General features: G+C 43.8%; 1 protein-coding gene across 8 annotated transcripts in view; it reads right to left on the bottom strand.

Moving 5' to 3' along the window:
- The window catches only part of MED24 (mediator complex subunit 24), a 54,871-nt gene extending 37,076 nt beyond the window's left edge, over window positions 1-17,795 (bottom strand). For 7 of the 8 annotated variants that reach the window (XM_035135212.3, XM_088656269.1, XM_088656270.1 and 4 more), the window contains exons 1-5: window positions 17,676-17,795; window positions 14,347-14,488; window positions 7,873-7,955; window positions 6,773-6,811; window positions 4,302-4,375 (exon numbers count right to left, since the gene is read on the bottom strand). In XM_035135212.3, the coding sequence (XP_034991103.1) occupies window positions 4,302-4,375; window positions 6,773-6,811; window positions 7,873-7,955; window positions 14,347-14,479 (329 nt within the window). In that variant the 5' untranslated portion in view covers window positions 14,480-14,488; window positions 17,676-17,795. The remainder of the gene's footprint in view (window positions 1-4,301; window positions 4,376-6,772; window positions 6,812-7,872; window positions 7,956-14,346; window positions 14,489-17,675) is intronic. The other variant, XM_035135213.3, reaches the window with a different exon arrangement.
- Window positions 17,796-24,971: the final 7,176 nt, after the last annotated feature.

Raw genomic sequence — 24,971 nt, 5'->3', positions numbered from 1 at the left:
TTTGTGTTCTGCTTTATTGTGCCAAATGAGACAAGCAGGGCAGGAGGCCTGAACTAGTAGAAACACAGTGAATGGCCACCTAAACACCTTTTCATGCCCCCACCTTCATCTTCAACTCCATTCCCATGCCTCACACTCCCTCCTTTTGTGCAGTCCCCCTTTGCCCTCTCATTTTCACCTTCATTCCCCTTTTTCCTACATCCTCCTTACTTTTCTGAACTCTCTCTTGCACAGAGATAAACCCCGTTTCCTTGCCTTATCCCCTCTCTCCTTTTGTTTACCCCCAGCTCTGCTATTTCTCCTCGTTAAAAACTAGTTTTTTTAAAAAAAGAACAGTCCCTCAGTGTTTCTCCATCCCTGCTTTACTCAAATTTCTGCTGTTGTTTGAGTACAGCAAGAAGGGAGAAACACTGAAAGGGGTTGGAAATTGTTGTTTGAAATTTTTCTCTTCTTCAGCTGCCTCATGTGAGTTTCACAGTACAGTAACTGGTTTTTCCACAGTGATGCCTGAGCACTCTAACTGCTCTTTCTGAAGAGATACGGTAGCCTCATTCCTGAGAGTCCCAATGGTCTGGCAAGTCTAGGCATACTTACTATGGGAAGATGCTGAATGCAACAGACAAGGGATTGGGGGGAGGCAGATGCATTTATGACATAAGGTGCATGCTTTCACTTCATCCACAGGAAGTAGTGAAGAAAAGCTGCAAAGCTGTGTGGTTCAGTGAAAAGAAGACCAAGTACATTTTCAGGGACTCTGTGCAGCCTATTAAGAGACTAAACTGCAAACCAGGAAGTTCCTGGTTCAAATAATATCTTCAACAGGAACTTGCCAGGGTGCTCAGGTAAGCAATTATCTCAGCTTCAACCCTCCATCTATATATATATAAAAATGTAAAAAGGGCATGTGGGGGTTTGTGTCCACTTTTATCCGAAACCGCTTCACCGATTCCGTTCAAATTTGAACACAACGTCCAAAGCAAATGTCCGAAGGCTCTTATAAAGTTTTCAAAGACAGATGTCACACCTCCGCCAGGTGAAACCCAAAAAACCCCGTTCCAGAACGCACCACTCAGCCAAAAGTGCATGCTGGGAAAAGAACCAGGTTGCAAACCAGTGGCCTCTAGCGGCGGCTACACTGGTACTGCACCGATAGAACCTTCCCTCTCAACAGCACCTTGGCTGCCGTTTACATACTAGGCCGAATCCTTTACAGACTAGACCGAATGGTTTACATACTAGGCCGAAGCCTTTACAGACTAGACCGAATGGTTTACATACTAGGCCGAAGCCTTTACAGACTAGGCCGAATGAAGGTACTGACTCGTCTGTGTGGGGGGTGGGGAGGAAGAGGGGACGAGACAGGTTGGGGGGAATCACAGGGGAAAGCCGGGGGTGGGATACGTCATGGATCAACACAGGGTGGTGGCAGTCACAGGGATCAGCCACAGCAACGCGTGGCAGGGCCAGCTAGTCTGCAATATAAGTGTAATGACACTCACCTACCTTACAGGACTATTTTAAGAATCACTGAGATAATATGTACGTAAAGCTAGTTGAATATTCACGATAATGTGGCGTATCCTTACTGCAATCCCACAGCAATACTTGGAGAATGTAGGGGCTCAAAGAATGGCTCAAGTCACAAAACTCTGTTGCCCAACCTCCTTAAGCTTGCAAGCATCTCTGCCCAATACTGTTTTACTGGGGCTTCACAGCAACCCCAGGAAGGGAGAGGATAATGGGGGATTTCTCCTATCATCCTGGGACGCCAGAATTGATGACTGGAAGAAATCAAGCATCTGGAGCTTGCACCCTGTGGCACTGCTGGGTACACTGTCACATTCACAATCGCCACAGTACTTGCCTTTGTTTAAACAAATTAAAAAAGGGGAAAGGAAAATTATCCAAGCCTATGATTAAAGTGGCCTGGCTCAGAAAGCAAACGAGGATTGAGGAAGAAACCCTCTCAACGGGACAAGCACTACTGCAATAGGAACAAATAATCCCAGACCTGAAGGGTTTTGATCAAATTGAAAAACAGAAGATTGAATTAACCAGGGAGAGGATTAAGTCGTCGGCTTTGTATACGGCTGAGAACAGCTGTTTATCACCATTCTGGTGACAGGTTAATATTCATTGTTTCTGTTTTCTTGTAGGAAGGGAGAGTTCCTGCTTCCTCCTATTTCAGTCTGCTCCATTGTACTCACCTGTTAGCTCTAAATAAACTAAGGGCTCTTATAGAAAAAAATATCACAGGCTTTGTCAAGATTTTAGAAAGACAGGCGTTTTATTCTTTGGTAAAACCAAAGATATAAGAGTTCCATGAAAAACTGTGGTTCTCCTGTACAGAGGGCAGAACTGGGTTTCCTGACAATTCTTGTGTTCTTTTACTGATACATCAGTCTGCACATTTTAAAAAGCGCATTTCTTGTACTCACGGTGGCGAATATAACATTTGCAATATCAGTCACTGCATGCAACTCAGGGGTTTAAGCACATATTGCTGCCAATTTAGGTCTTTTCATTCTAAGGGCTCTTCCTCCGCCAAACTCCAACACACTGTATTTTGTGTGCATGCATATGCGTGTCCTGTACAAACTCTGTCCCTAGCTACTTACGGCCACTGGATAAGGCTCTTGATGAATCTATATTTAAAAAGTAGCACATTGTCACATTTAATACTGTCATACAGCATGTTATATAGGCTAAAAAGCTTTCCTGTGGCTCCCCATAGCTTTACATCACAAGTCTAGTAGCTGATTTTGAGCTACAAGGACTTTTGCGGCTAACCTACCTAAGAAACCACCTTCACTCTAGTATGCCATCATAGGGTGGTATCCAACGTTGGTCATACTCAGAATAGATCCGCTGAAGTTAATGGACAAGATGAACTTTGGTTCATTATTTTCAATAGATTTGCTCTGAGTAGGACTAGCATGGCACACAGCCCCATTGTTTCCAAGATGCTATATCAAGAACATACTCTAAAGACACTCTGGACTAGCCAGAACTTGGTCTAATCTAGCAATACACTTTCATGTTCTTTTTTCTTTTCTTTTTTTTGAAATCATTTTTGACTTTACAGAGATAAAATTGTTGTTGTTGTTGTTTTGTTGTTTAGTCGTGTCCGACTCTTCGTGACCCCATGGAGCATAAATTTATAACCATACCAAATACACAACCATATAAAGATATTACTCTGAATCTCAAGACTTCTCCCCATCCCCTCCATGGGTCTTATTGTCAACATTTTCAACTGCATAGTATTTCATAATCTATATTTCAAACCTATCCATATCATCCATAGTATTTGTTACATTACAAGGGAGATTAAAACTCTGCCAGTGTCTTCATCAGCTTACAGTGGTCTCCTAAATAAATTATAAACGTTTCCCATTCTTTCTTGAATTTCTTGTCTTCTTGGTCCTTGAGCTTTCTGGTCAGTTTTGCCATTTCAGCGTAGTCTTCCCCTTCTCTAATCTTTTTCTGGTAAGCATTTTGTTGGGTGAAGAAACCTCTCATTACACTTTCATGTTCTTACACAGGCAAGTATACTGTATGTCCAATGTAAATTAGTTCTGCTTTAATTATTAGGAGATGTAGTTGGTGGCTGTTAGTTGTTGTTTATGTCTGTTGTGGGTCTATTTCAGTCTTGTAGGAGCTTTTTTTCCCTAAAAGCTAGAATTACCATGATCCAATTTACAATGCAGGAGTGCACACTTAGGATCTAACAGTCAAGGCACAGTTCAGCAAAACAGAGTACAGTACTTTTCCATGTATAAGACACCCCCATGTATAAGGGGGGACTCAAATTTAAGAAAATGGGGGGAGATGGCACAGAGTTGTTGAGCTTTTGGGGGGATTACCCAGGGTTGCTGAGATTTTTTTAGGGTTGCATTGCTGAAAATCACTCACCAGCACGTCGCAAAGTCCACTTCTCATCTGTCCCCTCACCGGCAAAAGCTGCCAATCGTCTGCCCAATTGCCGCAGCGTCAACCAATCAACCCCAACCATTGACGCAGCAACCAATAACATGCACAATAGCTGGTAACAGCTGCGGCAGCAACCAATCAAACGCCCACCCTTTTAGTCTTGTACACAGAAAAGTACGGTACATGCTCTTATTTTAGAACCTTGCCAGATCAGATGAAGGCCCACCTACTCAGTAATTCTTTTTCAACAAACCCAACAACCAAGCGGTGCCAGGTGGTCCATTAGCTGATTACTGTTTAGCTTCTGCCCACCCTGGATTATGTCGCACTACATACATGTGTACTGAAAAGTATCCCTCACTCCCTACCTGAGCCGGTCACAGAACATATCCATGATTTCCAGCAACGACTGGACACAGAGGTCACGGGAGAAGTCATCAAACTGAAACAGGTAAAACAAAAGCAAGAGCTGGTGTCAAAGGAAAAGCATGCAAAACACGGAATTGGGGTGGCTTCAAAAGGGAATGAAGACAAATTCACGGCTTGTAAAGCTACCAGCCATGATGGCTGTGTACTGCCAGTTGCTTGGAATCACAAGCTGGGAGCGCCATTGTGCTCAGGTCTGGTGTGCAGGGTTCCCATAGGCACCTGTCTGCCCACGACAAGAACAGGATACTGGGCTATATGGGCTTTTGGTCTGATTTATAAGGCTCTTCACACATTCTAGGAGAAGAGAGAAATCAAAGCGTGAAATGAAAGGAACTGTGAGCTGGAAGTGCACACCTAGTCTTAGAAACATAGCTAAGAGTCACAGCTGGGTGATATCTGGTTTTCAATACAAATTGCAATATATCACCAGGTAAACATCGTGATAAACCAATATATCACAATGTCTGAAACATGGATGGAACTTCAGTATGTAGAAGTGAACAGTAGGGTTGGGCGATGTCTGGTTTTCAGCTTTGTAATATATCACCAGCTAAACACCGTGATATACTGATATATCACAATGTCTGAAATAAGCATGGAGCTATGTAGAGATTTTGGCTGGCTTCATGGTTTCTCCCACATTTAGATTTTTGCATAGCACATACACACACAATTTGCAATATACTGCCAGGTCAAAAAATATGAAACCAATATCATGATACGAACTTCAAACTGTTTTGAATGATATAGACCAGGCCTAGGTCAAAGACCGTACAACTCTAGAGCAGAGTTGTGGGACAGTGTTTTTAAAATTACATCAACCTCACACTTTATATAGTAAACTGACACACTGAGGAAATGGCTAGGATAAGACCTGGAGATCCTCATTTTCTTCCTACATAGGTTTTTGTTAATTCCCTTCCATTTGAAGTGGTACAGTCCAAAAATACAGTACTGTACAGGTTTTTTTCTTACAATCAAGTGCCATACCATTTTTTTTATGAAATAAATAAAATAAACAACTACCGGTAGTGCAATTAAGCTCAGTTCCTCAAATTGAGTCCAGCAGTGCACCAGGACCAGCACATTTTTTAGAATCAGTACTGGAGTTTCAGAATTATTTCAGAATTATTTAACTCCAGCGATGTTCTGAACCAGTTGCAGCACCTCATATAGCCCAACCTGTCTGTTAGAAGAGCAATGATAATTGCACCAAGGCCATCTCTGCCTAGAAGGGGCCATAATTAGTACGCCTAGCTGATGAAAAGCCGCTTCGTCCCATGTATGCAATTCAAGCGTCTAAGGAGGGGGCTGGATGTAACAGAACACCCCCCACCCCCAAGTTACAAACCTGCTCCTTAAGTGAGAGTGCAACTCAATCCAGAATGGGCAAAACATCAACTCCCCAATCCACTGAATCACCAACTATCAGCACCTTGGTTTTGGTTTGGATTGCATTTTGCCCTGGCTATCCGTTAAAGAAATCCAGAAGTGATTTTGAGTCTTCCTGGTGCAAAATGAGGGGAGAGGGGGCAAGAGGGGGGTTCATGGCAAACACCCTCTGGGGCGTACATTTTTAAACTAGGCCCACTTTGCAAATACTTTAGTAACTGAGGAAAGAAACTCTGCAAAGAAACCCTAAAGGAAAAATATTGTATATTCCATCCGTTTGGATTTCTGTTGGCTTTTGTCTGCTAACCTCTACTCAGCCTACACTTATACAGGGTTGGAAGCCCAGCAGTGAAGAGGATGCTTTTATATATGAGAGTTCAAGTTCAACTCCTGGTAGCTGCAGTTAATGGATCTCAAGTAGGGGGTGAGCAAGACTACCATTTGAGAGGCTCAGGAGGGCTGTATGCAGATCTGCTGCCTGTTAAACATCATGATCTTTTCCCCCCTCCAGTTTAGAAAGGGCTTTGTAAGTCTTTTAAAATCTCAAATTCTGTAAAGAACCCTGGATTCTGAAATAGCAACAAACCACGCTGTTTCTATTTTATTTTCTACCATATTGTGAAGCGTATACTGATTCACTTGTGAAGGACTAGGAAAGAAAGGAAAGGTACATGTCTGAAAAAGAAGGCAGGGATAAACTCAGAGAACGCTAGAATGCAAACAAGCCTCATCTCCTCTCAAAAGTTCAGTTTAGCAAAACCTGCAACGTATATTCTGACAGCTTTCAGCCATCAATAGTAACTACATTTTGAACATAACGATGAGGGGTAGAAACACGCCATTGCTGTGCTTCTCTCCTGAGCTTACAAAAGCTGCTGGTTGTATATCATACATAATGCTGCAGTGAGGTTCCCACAATCCCTCAGTATTGACTGATGCCTTCTATCAAGGGATATTAGGGGGAAAAGCGGTGCTCAGGATTTAGGTAAAGGTGGAGAGAGAAATGCTTGAATGCTACCTTGCTGATGGCCATCAGAACTGAAGAATAGGACACCATCTGTAAACAATACAAACGAGAGAGAGAAATGGTTACAAGCCAAAGATAACATTTAAACAAACCAATCCACAAACAAGCCTTGCCATTTCGACTGCCGAGGGGGGGCGACAAGGTCACTTAACAGCGACGCAGCTTGTTGCTCAAGCACTGGTCTGGCACAAATTTAAACAGACATTTTTAGGTGATGGCATATTTGCTTCACATCAACTTTACAGTGAGCAAGTAGAGGAGGAAAGAAGTTAAAAAGCAACTGAAAAGCTTCTCTCTGTGGCAAGGGGTCTTGCAAGCATCTTGTATGCACAGAGCCAAGCACCTCTGGTAGTAAGAGGAAGAGAGGGGAAAGGCCATTTGTCATTTTCATCTTGGGGAAATTGCTATGTGGGAAAATGCACTGTCAGTATCAACTTGGCGTAGTAAGGTGAACAAGATATCCCAAGATTCTCTTTCAGACCCACGGGGCCTTTAGTAGCAACTGCTTAGTAAACATTCACTTATTTTTCTTTCTAATTGGTCCAACGGCTTGTAACAACCCTTGAACTCCTAAACCAAAAATGTAACATTCAAGACTACACTGGCACAGAATTCTGCTTCTTCAGATGCACATGTTTTGCTTTTTTAAAAAAGCAAGTGTCTAGCACTTGTGGTTGCAAAGATGTGCCCGGAAGTGTGTGGGTAACTTACAGTATTTTGAAATTTCATAATCTAGAAAAGGCACTTAATAAGATTTCCAGTGGTTTGGGGTAGAGTTTCAATGCCCTGCATATCACCTTCCCTACAATTTAGCAAAACCAGAATAAATTATGCAAACAAGTAAGAACTACAGAATCATGCAAAATAAAAAAATATTTATTTATTTCATAAAAATTCTGCATTATAAAAAAAGTGGTCAAGTACTTCAGAAAGGAAAAAAGCAGGAAAACTTTGTCGAGTTACTTAGGTCATGGTTCTGTAAAAAAACCCACAATTTTTTTAAAAAACGTACAGATTTCCTAACTAAATAATTCACCCATTAATGTGTTCACACACACTGAAGATAAAAGGGTCTACGGTGGGATTATTACCTGGGAACTAATGGCATACTTCAGATAGGACAGGAGCAGTGGGTTTGGCGATGGGCCAATCATGGCTTGCTCAAGAAGTGCGTCTGCAATTTAAAAAAGAAGAAGAAAAGGAAAGAAATTCAATCTGGGAAATGTATATACACTCTCATGAAGAATAAAGACTATTATTGCAAAGGCGTCTCACAAAACGTGGGGAACTCTCAGGAATTGCAAGGATGCTATAATATTGCATTCTGTGGCGGCGGCGGCAGCAGCAGCAGAGTAAATAATTCAAGAAAGAAAAGAGGCAGTTGGTGGCATTCTGGATAGGAAACGGACACCGTGGCCACACACTCTCCCCATGTGCAGAAATTGCTGCAGTCGATGCAATGACCTCTGCCTGACCTCTGCGGCCTCAGATGGAAAAGGACATGTACACAGACTCTTCTCAGACCTCACCTCTGCTCACTGGCAGTCGCAGCATATGCAGGTGCTTTTCCCTAAGACTGAGGTGGTATGGAGGGAAAGGGCTTTGGAGAGATGGCAGGCGAGATCGCTCAGCAGAACGAGCACCAACTGTTGGCATGCGCTTCCCAGTGGCAGCCTGCCAACATGCCAGATTTGGCAAGGCTGAAAGAGGCAGCATACGTCTTATCTGGTCAGTCAAGCTTTTGATTAACCATCTGAATAACAACGGGGGTGTAGGGTGTGGGAGGGGGATTTTCCAAGTCAAACCCAGTTTGCAGTGTGCCCTTTAACTATTACTCCCCACTCCCTTTTCGAATCAGACCAAAAATCTTCCATTGCATGGTTGGCCCTCTTTGCCTACGGGTGTCTAAAAGACACACCCCTTCCACCAGTGCACGTATAAGCTAAACAAGCTATAGCTTAGGGCCCCACTCTCTTGGGGGCCCCAAAAAATTTTAAAGGAAAAAAAACGGAATGTACATTTCCAAAATATAAGATACAAAACCAGGCATCCCCAAACTGCGGCCCTCCAGATGTTTTGGCCTACAACTCCCATGGTCCCTAGCTAGTAGGACCAATGGTCAGGGATGATGGGAATTGTAGTCCAAAACATCTGGAGAGCCGAAGTTTCGGGGTGCTCGTACAAAACAAATAAAACCTACATACAGCAACAGTGTTTTGTGTTGTTTATGGACCTATTAGGACATATAGCATATATTCAACACAAAAAACAGTGACAATTTGTTGTTGACAAAGGACAGCTGGACATATAGAGCGCCCCATTACCTTCAGTAGCTTAGGGCGTCATCAAACCTAAATCTGGCCATGCGTCCCATCAACATCCACAGTGTACTCAAAAGGTCGCCAACCACAACTAGAAAGAGACTATGCCAAAGGCAAACTAACAATTCAGGCGATGCACACCTTCACAGTGAATTACACCCCTACCAACAATTTAGGCCGGGGGGGGGTGCTACCCCAAACAGCAATCTTAGCCATTAAGTTGTTCCAGTGTTAGCAATCGCTAGGCCTAACCAGTGGTGCAGCAGCCTATGTCTACTGCTATTGCTTACAATGCATCATTTCTCAGTTATCTGTATTCTGGAGTTGCCCGTAGCAACAGCTACAGCCACCACAGGTGTGCCCTTTTAAGGCTGACCAGCCCACTCAAGGCCCAGTTTATTACAGTCCTTCCTAAGGTATCCTTCACAGTGTTGCCTTAGCAACTGCTAGGCCTACTCACAGTTCCATCTACCCAAACCAGTTCACAACATGAGGACCAATGGGCATGTCCCTCATATCCATCTTCTATGACCTTTTGAGAGTTATCAATGTCAACACCATGATTCATAGAATCATAGAATCATAAAGTTGGAAGAGACCACAAGGGCCATCCAGTCCAACCCCCTGCCAAGCAGGAAACACAATCAAAGCATTCTTGACATATGCCTGTCAAGCCTCTGCTTAAAGACCTCCAAAGAAGGAGACTCTACCACACTCCTTCGCAGCAAATTCCACTGTCGAACAGCTCTTACTGTCAGGAAGTTCTTCCCAATGTTTAGGTGGAATCTTCTTTCTTGTAGTTTGAATCCATTGCTCCCTGTCTGCTTCTCTGGAGCAGCAGAAAACAATCTTTCTCCCTCCTCTATATGACATCCTTTTATATATTTGAACATGGCTATCATATCACCCCTTAACCTTCTCTTCTCCAGGCTAAACATACCCAGCTCCCTAAGCCGTTCCTCATAAGGCATCGTTTCCAGGCCTTTGACCATTTTGGTTGCCCTCTTCTGGACACGTTCCAGCTTGTCAGTATCCTTCTTGAACTGTGGTGCCCAGAACTGGACACAGTACTCCAGGTGAGGTCTGACCAGAGCAGAATACAGTGGTACTATTACTTCCCTTGATCTACATGCTATACTCCTATTGATGCAGCCCAGAATTGCATTGGCTTTTTTAGCTGCTGCATCACACTGTTGACTCATGTCAAGTTTGTGGTCTACCAAGACTCCTAGATCCTTTTCACATGTACTGCTCTCAAGCCAGGTGTCTCCAATCCTGTATTTGTGCCTTTCTTTTTTTTTGCCCAAGTGCAGTACTTTACATTTCTCCTTGTTAAAATTTATCTTGTTTGCTTTGGCCCAGTTGTCTAATCTGTTAAGGTCATTTTGAAGTGTGATCCTGTCCTCTGGGGTATTAGCCACCCCTCCCAATTTGATGTCATCTGCAAACTTGCTCAGGATGCCCTCAAGCCCATCATCCAAGTCATTGATAAAGATGTTGAATAAGACTGGGCCCAAGAGAGAACCCTGTGGCACCCCACTAGTCACTACTCTCCAGGATGAGGAGGAGCCATTGATGAGCACCCTTTGGGTTCGGTCAGTCAGCCAGTTACAAATCCACTGAATGGTAGCATTGTCTAGCCTGCATTTTACCAGCTTCTTTACAAGAATATCATGGGGCACCTTGTCAAAGGCCTTGCTGAAATCAAGATAGGCTACATCCACAGCGTTCCCTTCCTCCAACTACTACAGCTACTCACAAAGTCACCCATCTTTGCATTCCATCCATGGCCTTTGTGGGGAGGAGAGTTTCCACGGCATACGCCGACATAAAGTTGTCATGTCCAAACAGAGAACCCAAATCTTCTGTGGTTCAGCTGGAAAACTCCAGAAGTCACGCAGGAGTATTAATGATGATCACTGCTGTTTATAGTTCATCATTAATCCACATGGTATGTTACAAAATTAAACAAAACAGATCCCAGCCGTAAAAGCTTTGCAGCAGGTTTTTTTTTTAAGTGCTGTGCAAACTTAATTCCAAAGCTTGTACCATACAAGAAAAGAGAACTAAAATTACCATTAAAATGTCATCTGGGTTTTGAAAAGAAGAGAAATTATTAAAACAGAAGAGCCAAAAGAGCAACAGCCAAAAGAGAGGGAAGCCCAGAAAACTACAGAGAAGTGGTAACACAAAATTCAGTAATATAGAAGAATTCCAAGTATCTCTCATATATATATAAAATTATTTTCCCCTAAAAAGCAAGCTTTTAGTCCTTAATGTTATGAAACCAAGTATGACAACCTGTGGACAGTGTCTACTTAGGTCTCAGGTTTCAGGATCTAGAGGGCAACATGGTCTGAAGGTATAACTGTATTAGGAAATTAAATCTGAAACTAGTTTAATTTTCACTGTGATCCCACTCGGATGGAACAGCGAACTATGGTTTATCATTATGTGAACAAGCCAAGGAGAATCTCAGGCTTGCATGTCGTCCTCATCCTCTGGTGTGACCATGAAGAGGTGCTCAGACACTTCCACTTCTGTTTGTAATTTACTACAGATGTGGATTAAACCACAGAGCCTAGGGCTTGCCGATCAGAAGGTCAGCAGTTCGAATCCCTGCGATGGGGTGAGCTCCCATTGTTCGGTCCCAGCGCCTGCCAACCTAGCAGTTCGAAAGCACCTCAAAGTGCAAGTAGATAAATAGGTACCACTCCAAGCGGGAAGGTAAATGGCGTTTCCGTGAGCTGCTCTGGTTCATCAGAAGCGGCTTTGTCATGCTGGCCACATGACCTGGAAGCTGTACGCCAGCTCCCTCGGCCAATAACGCGAGATGAGCGCAGCAACCCTAGAGTCAGTCACGACTGGACCTAATGGTCAGGGGTCCCTTTACCTTTAGCATTATGTTCAAATCCAGACAAACAACAGATAAACTATGGTTTAACCATAGTTCTCTACTTGAGAACTGTCAACCTAGCAGTTCAAAAGCAAACCAGTGCAAGTAGATAAATAGGTACCGCTGCGGCAGGAAGGAAGCTAAATGGCATTTCTGTGCACTCTGGTTTCTGTCACGGTGTTCCGTTACGCCAGAAGCGGTTTAGTCATGCTGGCCACATGATCTGGAAAGCTGTCAATGAACAAACGCTGGCTCCCTCAGCCTGAAAGCAAGATGAGCACCGGAACCCCATAGTTGCCTTTGACTGGACTTAACCACCCAGAGATCCTTTACCTTTACCTTCTACTCGAGAGCAATGACAGCATGATTTGAAAACAGGCTTGCTCCAAAGTTTAAACAAGACATCAGATTCATTTGAACTCTGCACTACACATTCTTGCTCCAAAAAGACAACCAGGAGTTTTGCTCTCATAACTCCACCCATTACTTCTTCTCAATCACTCCAGTTCTAGCAATCAGAACATTAACAGACCCCAGAATAGTTGAGTTGGTCTGACTTCCCTTAGGTCCCTCCTTCTGCCTTTCTTCTTCTTTAATTTTCAATGCGCACAATGTGAAAGTGATGCTTCTAATTTTTATAACTATGTGCTCTTTAATTCATTTTCTATCTCACCTTTTGGCCTGTATCAGAACCACACATCAGCCCAATGACCAAAAAAAACCCAATTTAAACTTTCCAAAGCCAACTTAAAACTTTGTACAAGTTTTCAGATTCGTTTTCAATGACTGCAAGATGTGCAATAAAATTGAAGAACCAGTACGGAGATAGACCTGCTAAAGTTACAGCTCATCAAAAGGCCTACCAGAAGACAGATGAGTCTTAACAAAATGTCTGAAGGCCACTGCAAGCCAGTCTGACCAACCTCAGTTTAATTGGTTGACTAATCAACAAAAACTTTAGGCAAAAACACTGGCAAGAGCCTAAGCAAAGACAAATGTTAACAGAGTTGAGAATGCTCTGGCTTGCTCAAAACACTAAGCCGAACTATGGCTTAGCATGAACACAGGCGTGAGGGTAGCCAGAGAGGAACTTGCAGTCACTTTGTTCCTTCTCCGGGCCTGCTGCTGTGAGGTAATCCATTGTTTGGCTTAGCATGTCATCTAAACCCAGGCTTGTAGTTTGTCTTGCTCCACACAAATCACAAGCTGTAACCAAGGTCTGTTCTTGTTTTCGCAGCCCATGGCTTCTCTGAAGCAAGGCACCATGCAACATCAGATGGCTGAGAGGTGTATGGTTCCACCCACCAGTGTGGCCTGCAGAGAGTTGAGGGATTTTTGGATCTGGCCTACCAGCGAAATTCAGTCCCCCACCGCGTAATAAATCATAGTTTGTTGAACACAAACCATAATTTGCCTGCAAACTAGGCTGGCCATAATGCTAAACCATGGTTTGGTATTATGTTTGAAAAATAGTACTGGGGTACAGCAAAAAAAATTGAGATGCGGATATACATCCTTTATGTGGGCAAATGGTGACACAAATCAGGCACACACAGACAGATCGGTCTCTGTCAAATTATCTGCACGCATCTTCATAACAGGAGCAGGCAGAGGCAATGTCAGTAGCAGCCTCTCTCAAAACTGCCCACAACTTGAGTTTTAAAATACAAAATATAAAACAACTGATGAATCCGGAATATTCAGTTCCATGGTGCCCATTCGGCTTAACTAATTTTCCTTTGCAGCACCAAAATGTACAACTACATTGTGATTTAGCCATGTTTACTGCCTTGTATTCTGACACAATACACATGAAATGATTTTTTGTTTGGTTATTAAATTTCTATTCTATTCCCAGTGGAGCACAGGGTGGTACAAATCAAAACAGAAAAACAATTTAAAACATCTGAAAGCAAACAAACTACACACACACCTTCTTACTCATGTGGAGGCATTTGGAAAAGCCGCAAGACTCGAATATTACTTTTTTTATCCATTTTGTAATTTGTAGCTGTCAACTTGCTACAGTTCTTTAGGCAGCACCCAAACTACAGAAAACATATTTCTTTTCAGGAGGAAAAAGGTAGTTACTCCAAACCTGCAGCACCACCTGCATCATCTCTTAACATGATGCAACTGATGGATCTCCCTGTAGCGACTAAACTTAATATAATGCAGCACTATAAAGAACTAGAAACCACCGCAGTGGCTGGGGCATTTTCAGTCAAGTGCTAATATCTATGCTGTCAAAACAGTAGGCAACTGCAGTTTATTGCTTATAGGTCACAAAGTTAACTTTAGGAAAAACAAACTCAACACTTATGATTTGTACGAACTTTGAACCAGACCTGCTAAATTCAGGATGTCCCACGTAGTCCCCCGGGGAAAGAACTTCTTCATGTTTATGGCCCACTGGTAATCACTCCACCGCTCCTTCCAAGCCTGGAGGATGGCCTGTTTGAGGTTGACCACTTTCATCATCTTCCTGTCCTAAAGGAAACAGAAAAACATGACGCAGCAACTCTGCCATATATCCCTGTCGAGTTTCCAGCACTCCCGCTATTATTAAACAACCCTATAACATTTTTCAGTGTGCACAGAGTAACCCCTACATCCTTTAGGCTAAGAGAACCCTTCCTCAGTGCCTTCCATGTACTTCCTGTACACAAAAAAACTGTGTTATCCCTCCCACCTCCTGTATGCCATATACAGGCCCCATTTTGTTCAGTCATTTAGCTTATGGCAAGCTGTTTCCCTCAAAGAGCATTACAGTACTTGACATTCAAATGTGAGAGGCAGCCAGATCCTGCCCCTCAGCCCAGCATCCCTTTCCATTTCCACCTCCACAAACTACATTTGAAAAGCAGCTAGTGCCATGAGGTGCTAGCTGAGTTAGGGAGGGAAGCATTCACAATCGTTCATATAGCTTGTGCACAAACATAAACATGTCCAGGTTTTAGATAGGTTGTTATTCTACAGGAGCAACTCTGACCAGCCCACTGGTTTTAAACAAGCCAATCCTATGCATGTTTTTAATCAGGATGTAAGTCCCTCTGTGTTCAAAAGAACCAATTCTCTAATTATGTTTATTATGACTGCAGCCTGAATGACTATGTCAGGCACCCCATTTAATTACTGATGACCAAAGGCATAAATTCCTTTGCTTAAAATATAGCGTGATTTTGCAATTTAATGTTGCAAATGATCAAAAACAAGTCTCTGAACTTTGCTTCAAATGCTGCATGCCTATTCAAATGCAGCAAATATGAAATGGCACTGGTAGGTCCTGCAAATTTTCTACCACCCACCCAATCTTACAAGCACAGCTTGTAAAGTTGGGTGGGTGGTAGAAAAAGTGGGAAACCTGAATTCCTGGTTTATACTCCCAAGCCTAGGAAGGAAATCATTTCCGCCTGTCAAATTCGAATGCTTTTTCCCCCTAATAAACAGAAGGGCTGAGCTACAGAAAGCAGAATATATTTGGTAAATCCCACCATTCCATCTGGTTTGCCTGACCCAGAACCAAAATTAAATGAGATCAGCAGGACAGGTAGACCACATTTGCACATCACTCCAATCCAGGCTTCCTCAAACTCAGCCCTCCAGATGTTTTTTGGCCTACAACTCCCATGATCCCTAGCTAGCAGGACCAGTGGTCAGGGATGATGGGAATTGTAGTCTCAAAACATCTGGAGGGTCGAGTTTGAGAAAGCCTGCTCTAATTCACCCCCCCATTTGCTGCAGGTAGGAGAGAGAAGGATCAGGCCCAGGTCAGGCCTCCCTACCCCTTTGGCATGCATTCTGTTAAGCTCATCTCAAGAAGGATATGTACCGGTAGCTGGAAAAGGTGCAGAAAGAGGCAACCCAAATGATCAAGTGGTTAGAGTACCTTTCCCAGGAGGAAGGAATAACTCGCTTGGGTGGTTTTTTTTGGGAGGGGGGTTAGGAAAGAAAAATAAATAAATAGTGGAGAAAATGGCAACCCATAGCACTAGAACATAGTCACACAATGAACTTGATTTGTAGATGATTCCTGTCAGAATTAAGTCCTTCATCACCACAATGTATAATTTATTTATTCTCAGTCACAAAATGTGGTGATAGTTTTAAAAAGGGATTAGACAAATTTGAAGAGGAAAAAAAATGAATGCCTATTAGCCATGATGCCTATAAGGAGCTTCCATATTCTTGCTGTCAACCACTGAATACCAGTAATAGTGGTGGTAATACCTGGGAAGGGCCACTATCTTCAAAACAAGCTTGTAGGCATCCTAGAGGTGTCTATTGGCCACTGTGGGAAAGCAGATGCTGAATTAGATGGACCTTTCATCTGATCCAGCAGTCCTCTTCTTATGCCTCTTTTGGAAAAATCCCAGTTTACTAGTAAACCAGCAGAGCTGGCTGGTCCTATGTTTATAAGACCAGGAGAACAAGCACACCTATGCAGGGATTCTCTCACACAGAACAGGTGAGAAGCAGGCATGCACACCAGCTTACATCTGCTCAGAAAACAAGGGCTTTTTCACAAGCCAGTATTTGCTGTTAAATATACACTCACAGAGCCATTACTAACCATCGCTCCTGAATGAGCATATGTTTATGAGACACGTTTTAGGCTGTAAGTGCCTCAGCGAAGAAACCTGTCCTCTTTAAAGCACAATGAACACTGGATGGTGCACTCTGAAGACACAGCAACACATCATAGTCCCCACTTTACAGTTGTACTTGTAAAGAGGGTTGCCAGACTCAATAGAGGACAGGACTTCTGTGCCTTTGCTTTGTTTAAGCAAAGGGTCTGCTGGTTTCTCTTTAAGGTTTCCAGACTCAAAAGAGAGCAGGGCAATTAAAGGCACAGAAGTCCTGTCCTCTATTGAGTCTGGCAACCCTACTTGTAACATGTTGAGAATCCATTCCTGTGCATCATGCTTATTTGGACGTTCCACTGAGTCTAACAGTGTCAACCTAAGGCTACATTACAAAAAGAAAAAGAAAAGAGTAATCCATGAAGTGGTTGTTAACCAATGCCTGAGACAAGTAAAATGATATGAAATACCTTCATTTCACATTTTAATAACTACATCCAACTACTCCTCATCTATTAGTGAGGTCTGAGAACCCAGGTCAAAGACACTAGCCCTTTAAAAAAATCCTAGGAAAATATTGTAGACTAGAAAAGAGATTGGGAGAAGGCAGATCATAGTGGACTGCTAGTTAATTTATGTTGGACCACCTGGCACGTGCTAGGATTCTTACAAATAAATAAATGATGCTGGACCTTGGTCTAAGCAAGCAAGAAACTTTTCATACTTTGAAACAAGAAGAAGTACTCAAGATCATTTAATACACGCCATTTATGCCTGATCTGGAGATCCTGAGTGTATACTCTTAGGTTACAATGTTAAACATGCTTACTTGGGAGTAAATCCCGTTAAACTGAGGGACTTTAATCCATGTGCACGCAAATGGGATTCCCTGTTACATTCTGAACACATCGAACCTGGTGTATTCATTCAACAAATAAAGAGATCGCGCAAAGCTGAAGATAATTAGCCCCTGAATTAAAGCAAAGGTGGGAGATTGGGATGCCCGGGTTCTATAACTAGCTCTGGCAAGGAGACCTGGTTGGCCAAAGCGGGATTTGGCCGCTAAAAGGGGAGAATGCGCTGCCAACACTTACCGATTTCCTTCCCTGTACAAAAGAAACACAATTGTCTTAGTTCCTGGGCTCCGCCATCTTTGCACCTAACAAAGAACCTTGCCCGGATTGGCTGGGACCAACACCTAAGCCGCACAGGCTTCTGGGAAGTGTAGTTTTAGGCTGCGAGACGGAGCACGCTTACAAAGGCGAAAAGGCTGTTGAACAGACCTTGTTAATGAGTTTACTTTAGTGTGATTATTTGAGTCTGGCTATAATTTCCCTATAATCTGTAAGCTAAATCAACACTGCGAAGAAACAACTTAGGGCGAGTGGGTTTTCAGTTATGTTTTCCCTCTTACTTATCATTATTTTTTTTCTTTATTTAATGTCTCTCATTAGCCAGTTGAAACTTACGAGCTGAAGTGCAAATGCAAAACTACACCACCTGAATTTATGGTTGTCCCCATGGGCATGTAATCCTCTACATGAGAGAGTGCTGCCAGGGAGGAAGGTGTTGTTTGCCTCAAGTCTCTGGCAAGTGAAGCCTCCATTTAACTATTATGACCAATAGCCATTGTCAGAACAGTTCTTCAAGTCTGCAGCTTTATGAGCAGGCATTGGAAGTTTATAAAGCTTATCTCTGTTGCCATCAAGGAGGCTAAAAAACAGTCTAGGCTGCTTCTTCCTGGTCAGTTGGCAACCTGAGAAGCTTCTGTACACCACTTTGGGTTCTAGGATAGAATAAAGGCAGGATATAATTGCAAAACAGCAACAGCACACATAAAAATATTTTAGCGGTCATATTTATGAAGTCCCGGAGTATATTTCATTCAAAAATAACTTGCTACAATGATCTGAGAGAGGCACTGTACTATTAGAATAGTACAAATCTTTCTTCACCTAAAAGTACGACAGAACCATACATTAAGTCCAACAGAAAGCAGGGGTCAGCAAACTTTTTCAGCAGAGGGCCGGTCCACTGTCCCTCAGACCTTGTGGGGGGCGGACTATATTTTGAAAAAAATATATGAATGAATTCCTATGCCCCACAAATAACCCAGAGATGCATTTTAAATAAAAGGACACATTCTACTCATGTAAAAACATGCTGATTCCCAGACTGTCCGCGGGCCAGATTTAGAAGGCGATTGGGCCGCATCTGGCCCCTGGGCCTTAGTTTGGGAACTCCTGCTATAGTCTCACCCAGCCTTACACTTCCAGTTCTGAACTTGGGAGAATGAAATATTGTGCTGTTGTCATTCAAAAGGAGCTTGCAAGGCTGACGTGCAACGGCTAATATGCAGTTGAGCACCCATTGGTTGAGTGTGTTGGAAGCTGTACCCCACCTCGCTTCCGTCTACATAGGATTCCGGCTGCTTTGAGATCTGCATCAGCACTTCCAGGCACAGTTCAGCGGGGGAACCATTGCACAAGGTGCCAGAGGTGTCGGAGTAAAGCACCCCCCAGCTGTTAACAACTTAAATATCACTATCACGTACTAATCGCTCTTGATCTGGAGTTCGTTCTTCCCCTTCCTCCCCCTGCAGAAACAATGAGGCAGGTTCTTAGAATTCCCATTTCACATAGATGGGAAACCGAGGTGGTGGCCGAAGCCTCGGTGGGCATGGTAGGCTGAGCTATCCCACAGCAAGAGCAGCGTGAACAGTGTCAAATCACCAGGCAGCCCCCACAAATAACCCAAAGATGCATTTTAAATAAAAGGACACATTCTACTCATGTAAAAACATGCTGATTCCTGGACCGTCCACTGGCCAGATTTAGAAGGTGATTGGGCTGCATCCGGCCCCCGGGCCTTAGTTTGGGGACCCCTGGAATATGTCATAATTTTTGACACAGAGGCGGCTGATCACAAGGAGGCAAGGCATTGGCTGCAAATATAATTACTGTATCACTAATTGTTTATATGGAGTCATCCATTGAAAGAATGAGTGGACAGATCACTGCCCCAGGAGGTCTACAATCTAGAAAATAACCCAAAGGAGACGAGAGAGGAAGGAGGTGGGGAATAGAGGTAGGGGGGGTGAAGGGAAAGAATATGCAATTACTGTGGTTGCATGCACTTAGACTTAGTTGTAGTAGGATGTAGGGACGAGGTCTAGGTGTTTGCATCAAGGAAGCCACAGGAAAAATGAAACATGCAGGGGAGAAAATAATCGTGGCAGGGCAGGCAGCTTCTCTTTACTAACACCTATTACTTTTTATTTGCGTTTGCATTTTCAGTCGATAATATCAAGCAACTCATTAAAACATCCAGCAAGCATCGAAAACACCAATAAATTGCAGGTGTAGGCTGTGTACACACTACCGGTATACTTTCAAAGCACATTATTTGCTTCAAAGAATTCTGGGCAGTGCAGTTTATCCTTCACAGTTCCCAGCAAAGCCTTATAATAAGTCTTAATTTTGTGGGGCAGCAGATCTTAGCCGTTCATATGTTTGTGAATTGATCTAAGTGGCAGAGAGCGGGTGGCACTGTGGTCTAAACCAGTGAGCCTCTTGGGCTTACTGATCAGAAGGTTGGCGGTTCAAATCTGCATGGCGGGGTGAGCTCCCGTTGCTCTGTCCCTGCTCCTGCCAACCTAGCAGTTTGAAAGCACACCAGTGCAAGCAGATAAATAGGTACCACTGCGGCGGGAAGGGAAACAGCGTTTCCGTACGCTCTGACTTCTGTCACAGTGTTCTGTTGCTCCAAAAGTGGTTTAGTCATGCTGGCCACATGACCCAGAAAGCTGTCTGTGGACAAACGCCAGCTCCCTCGGCCTGAAGCGAGATGAGCCATAGTCGCCTCTAACTGGACTTAACTGGCTAGGGATCCTTTACCTTTTTTACCTTATTGATCTAAGTGCTGGTTTTTAAAAACCCTCCTTGTGGTACAGAATACACTAAGCCTTGCCAAAAGCCAAGACCAGCCCCACACCAGTCTCCATTTCTCAATAGTTGCAACACCTATTCCCCAATACAGTACAATTTTTTAAAAAAGGTGCTGCTTGATGAGGGCTTAAAACGGCAGATGGTTAATTGAGATACCACAAAACAGTTGTTTGTAGCAGGCACTGCTATTTTTCTAGAAGAATAGCACTGCCTCCCTTTCCTCTTAGAATGCCAATGGTGCCCACCTGAGAGATGCCAGAACTGAGTTCCAGCAAGTTCCAGCTAAAAGAAAGCCCTTTTGTTTAGCTTTCATCTTAAGGGGTGAATCCAGATTAAATGGGATGACTCACCGCAAAGAATACTGGGAACTGTTGTTTACCCCTTCCAGAGCTACAATTCCCAGCATTCTTAACAAACAACAGTTCCCAGGATTCTTTGGGGGAAGTCATTTGGATTCTGCAAAAAATAATAATTACCAGTACGGGGCACCAGTTCCACAATAAACACCCATCGGAAGCACCCAACGCTGTCAATGAAACAGGTAACTCACATCCAGTGTGGGTTTGGGCCTAGCTTTAGAACTGAAATGGCATTTGTCACCCAGGTAGATGGTAACAAGCTGGATGTTGGCCAAAAACAAACTTGGCCCCAGCAAGACGGAAGTTCTGAGGTTGGATGGGTTACGTGTTTGAAAATAGGTCTTCATCCAGTATTAGATGGGGTTGCATGGCCTCCAAAGGATCAGGTTAGTAGTTTGGGAGGTGGTTTTAGATTTAGCTTTGTCACGAGATACCCAAATGACCTCAGTACATTTCTCCATCTTGGCTTGATGTTCTAACTGCAACCTCTCCCAAGAGACAGAGTGAGGTGTCTGTCACAGACAGCTGACTTTGCTTGTCATGAAAGGGCAGCAATTTGAGAAGGATTTGATGTTTTATCGTGTTTATAATATTCTGTTGGGACCCGCCCAGAGTGGCTGGGGCAACCCAGTCAGATGGGTAGCATACAAATAATACTAATATGTACTGTACTAATAATATGATATTGACAAGTTGAAATGTGTGCAAAGGAGGGCAACCAATATGATCATGGGCCTGGAAACCAAGCCTTATGAGGAACGGTTGAGGGAGTTGTAATGTTTTGCTCAGGGGAGAGGAGACCGAGAGGAGATATGATCTTCCAATATCTAAAGGGCTGTCATATGGAAGATGGAGCAAGCTTGTTTTCTTCTGCTCTGGAGGGTAGGACCTATACCAATGCATTCAAGTTATAAGAAAGGAGATTCCGACTAAACATCAGGAAGAACTTTATGATGGGAAGAGCTGCTTGACAGTGGAATGGACTCCCTCGGGAGGTGGAGGACTCTCCTTCCTTGGAGGTTTTTCAGCAGAGACTGGATGGCTATGTGGCACAGATGCTTTAGTTGAGATCTGTGCACTGCAGGGAGTTGGACTAGAACAGGCACCCCCAAACTTAGACCCTCCAGATGTTTTGGACTACAATTCCCATCATCCCTGACCACTGGTCCTCTTAGCTAGGGATCATGGGAGTTGTAGGCCAAAACATCTGAAGGGCTGTGGTTTGGGGGTGCCTGGACTAAAATCAGGCATGGCCAAAGTTGGCCCTCCAGCTGTTCGGGGACTACAGTTCCCATCATCCCTGACCGCTGGTCCTGTTAGCTAGGGATGATGGGAGTTGTAGTCCCAAAACATCTGGAGGGCCAAGTTTGGCCATGCCTGGTCGCTAGATGATCCTCAGCACCTCTCTACAATTCAGTTTATTTTTATTTTTACTCCTGGAGAGCTGCTTGTGGGATTTTCTCCCTCAGGTACCAAAACAACTTACTAGAAACCTACCCATAAATGTTGCTAGCTTTGCTAGGACCCCATACAGTTGGCTGATTTGATGATGGATAGCTTTAACTGAAGATTCAGGTAGGTGGCCGTGTTGGTCTGATGCAGTCAAAATATATAAAAAATATATTAAAAAATAAAAAAAAATTGTCCAGTAGCACCTTAGAGACCAACTAAGTTTGTTCTTGGTATAAGCTTTCGTGTGCATGCACACTTTTTCAGATACACTACAGTGTACTAAGAACAAACTTAGTTGGTCTCTAAGGTGCTACTGGACAATTTTTATTTTACATATTTTAACTGAAGATGGTAAACTTTAATTGGCAGGTAATGGCCAAGCTTCATTTTCTTATGCTGGCTCAGATATAGTACTGTAATCATAGCTGTCAACCCTCCCGTTTTTCGCAGGAAACCCCCGTATTAAAATCCATTTCCCGCTGTTATCCCGAATTGCAAACTATCCCGTAAATCCCCCGGATTTATAAGAAAGCAGCTCCTGCTAGCCAGGGAGGCTCCTCAGCTGCGTAAATGTCCTGGCTCCCGGCTGGCTGCTCGCTCACTTGCCGATTCTGGTGCCCGGATATGCAGACACGGGCAGCCCGGCACCCGAAGTCGCTTCTGCGCATGTCTGGACATGCACAGATCCAATTTCTGGTGCTGCTCTGCCCATGTCTGGGCACTGGAAATCGGGCAGAGCCAGCACCGGCAGTCGCTTCTGCACATGTCTGGACATGCGCAGAAGCGACTTCCGGTGCCGCGCCGCTGCTGATCCCTTATTTTCCAATCCGGAAGTTGACAGCTATGACTGTAATATAAAATTAAAATGTTATTTGAGTGGTATCCCTTGTTTATTAAATTGTTAAGTCATGTTTTGCTTGCGTCAATCTCTCCGAAAGGCACCGCTGTGTAAATTGTGTCGGTATGCAAATCAATTAATTGATTACATTTCAAAATAGTGAATTTAATCCACTAATTTTGTTAACAAGTTGACAGCCCTAGATAATGGATCTTTACCCACTTATAGAACGTGGGCTGAGATCCAATTATCCCATTTGCTCAGGCTGGCTTCCAATGATTTCCCTCCAACATATTCTGCGCGCCCCCCTCTATTCCCACAGTCCCAAATTACAATCTATATTCTAAACAGCTGGGCAGTTCTAAAGCGCATTCTGCAGATTTAGAGCACAAATTAGAGGGAGAAAACAAAATCTGATATACCCCCCTACTTTCCTTTTTCAGATGAAGCTGCAGGGAAAATGTGTAAAATGTTTACTCAGTTGCAACATCATGTTGGGAATAAAAATAATATTAAAAAATGAAAGAAAGGGGGAGGTCTTGATAGGTCTCCAGGAAAGCTGTAGGAGGTGTTCTCTTCTTAATAGAACAAGGATGGAACAGATATTGTCCAATGGATGAAAAAGTTATCCCAAGGATAATTGGGGGTTGGGTGGGGTGGGGAGAATAACTGGATGATATGAAGGACAAGGAGGGGCTTGCATCATGGCATAATAATGCACAATAAACAGAAGACTTTATTTATTATCACTGCAGAATTTTTCCATGGCAAAGCTACATCTGAGTCTGGGAATGGGCCTCAGAATCTGTTTTTCTGTGCCATGTTTTCAGCACTGGAACATGTGAAACATTAATAAGGCACACAAAGGAGGGGGCAGAGCTTAGCAGTACAGTGTATACCAGGGGTCGGCAAACTATGATCCGTGGGCCGGATCCGGCCCAATTGCCCTCTGGATCTGGCCCACGAATGGTTCTGCAATTGCTGCTTGGATCGGCATGGTCGTCATTTTTTTCCAATGGTGCCATTTTTTGCCATCCCCCCCTTCCCTCACCGCGGCGGCGGCGCCTCCTCCTCCCTTCTCCCTCCCTCTTCCTGGCTGGGCTTTGATAGGAAGCCTTGCCAGCTGCCCACCGGCCTCTCCCCATGGCCACGCTGTGTGCTGGAGCTTGGCGCGCCTGCTAGCCCTGCGCCTGGCGCCTGGGAAAGCTGTCCCAAAAAGTAGAGGCGCTGCCACCGCTGCCCAACCGCAGGCAGAGTGGCGGAGGAGGTAGGCAGGGGGAGGGGAGGGGCTGGGGGAGAGAGAGGGGAGAGAGAGAAGCCTCCTCCACTGCATGCGCGCAGTCAGGCCCACCACAAGATCTGGGGGATGGTGAACCGGCCCCCTCCGAAAAGTTTGCTGACCCCTGGTGTATACTCTGCATGCATCAAAGTTGCGGGTTCGATCCCTGCTATCTCCAATCTGAAAAGTTAACAGCTGGAAGAACTGGGAACTACTTTTACCTGAGGCCTTGGGAAGCATCTACCACTAAATAGGCAATACAGTATTGGACTAAATAGCAGACCCTCAAAGTGTCCCTATTTACCAGTCCCAGATTTACAGAAGCCATCCCAGTTTCTGATTTGATCCTGAAATGTCCTGCTTTTCCTTAGGACGTCCCTATTTTCATCAGATAAATATTGCAGGGTATAGAGTTATTCAACCCCTTAGCCAAGGGGGCAAGTATACAACCTTTAGAAGACATCTGAATGCAAAACCTTGCCAGGAAGAAATTCATCAGGACAAGCTTCCCCCCC

Source organism: Zootoca vivipara, chromosome 12, assembly GCF_965207765.1.
Source record: "Zootoca vivipara chromosome 12, rZooViv2.hap1.1, whole genome shotgun sequence".
Taxonomy (NCBI): Eukaryota; Metazoa; Chordata; class Lepidosauria; order Squamata; family Lacertidae; genus Zootoca; species Zootoca vivipara.
Note: the sequence above shows the minus strand (reverse complement) of the source record. Positions and strands in the feature narration are given on the sequence as shown.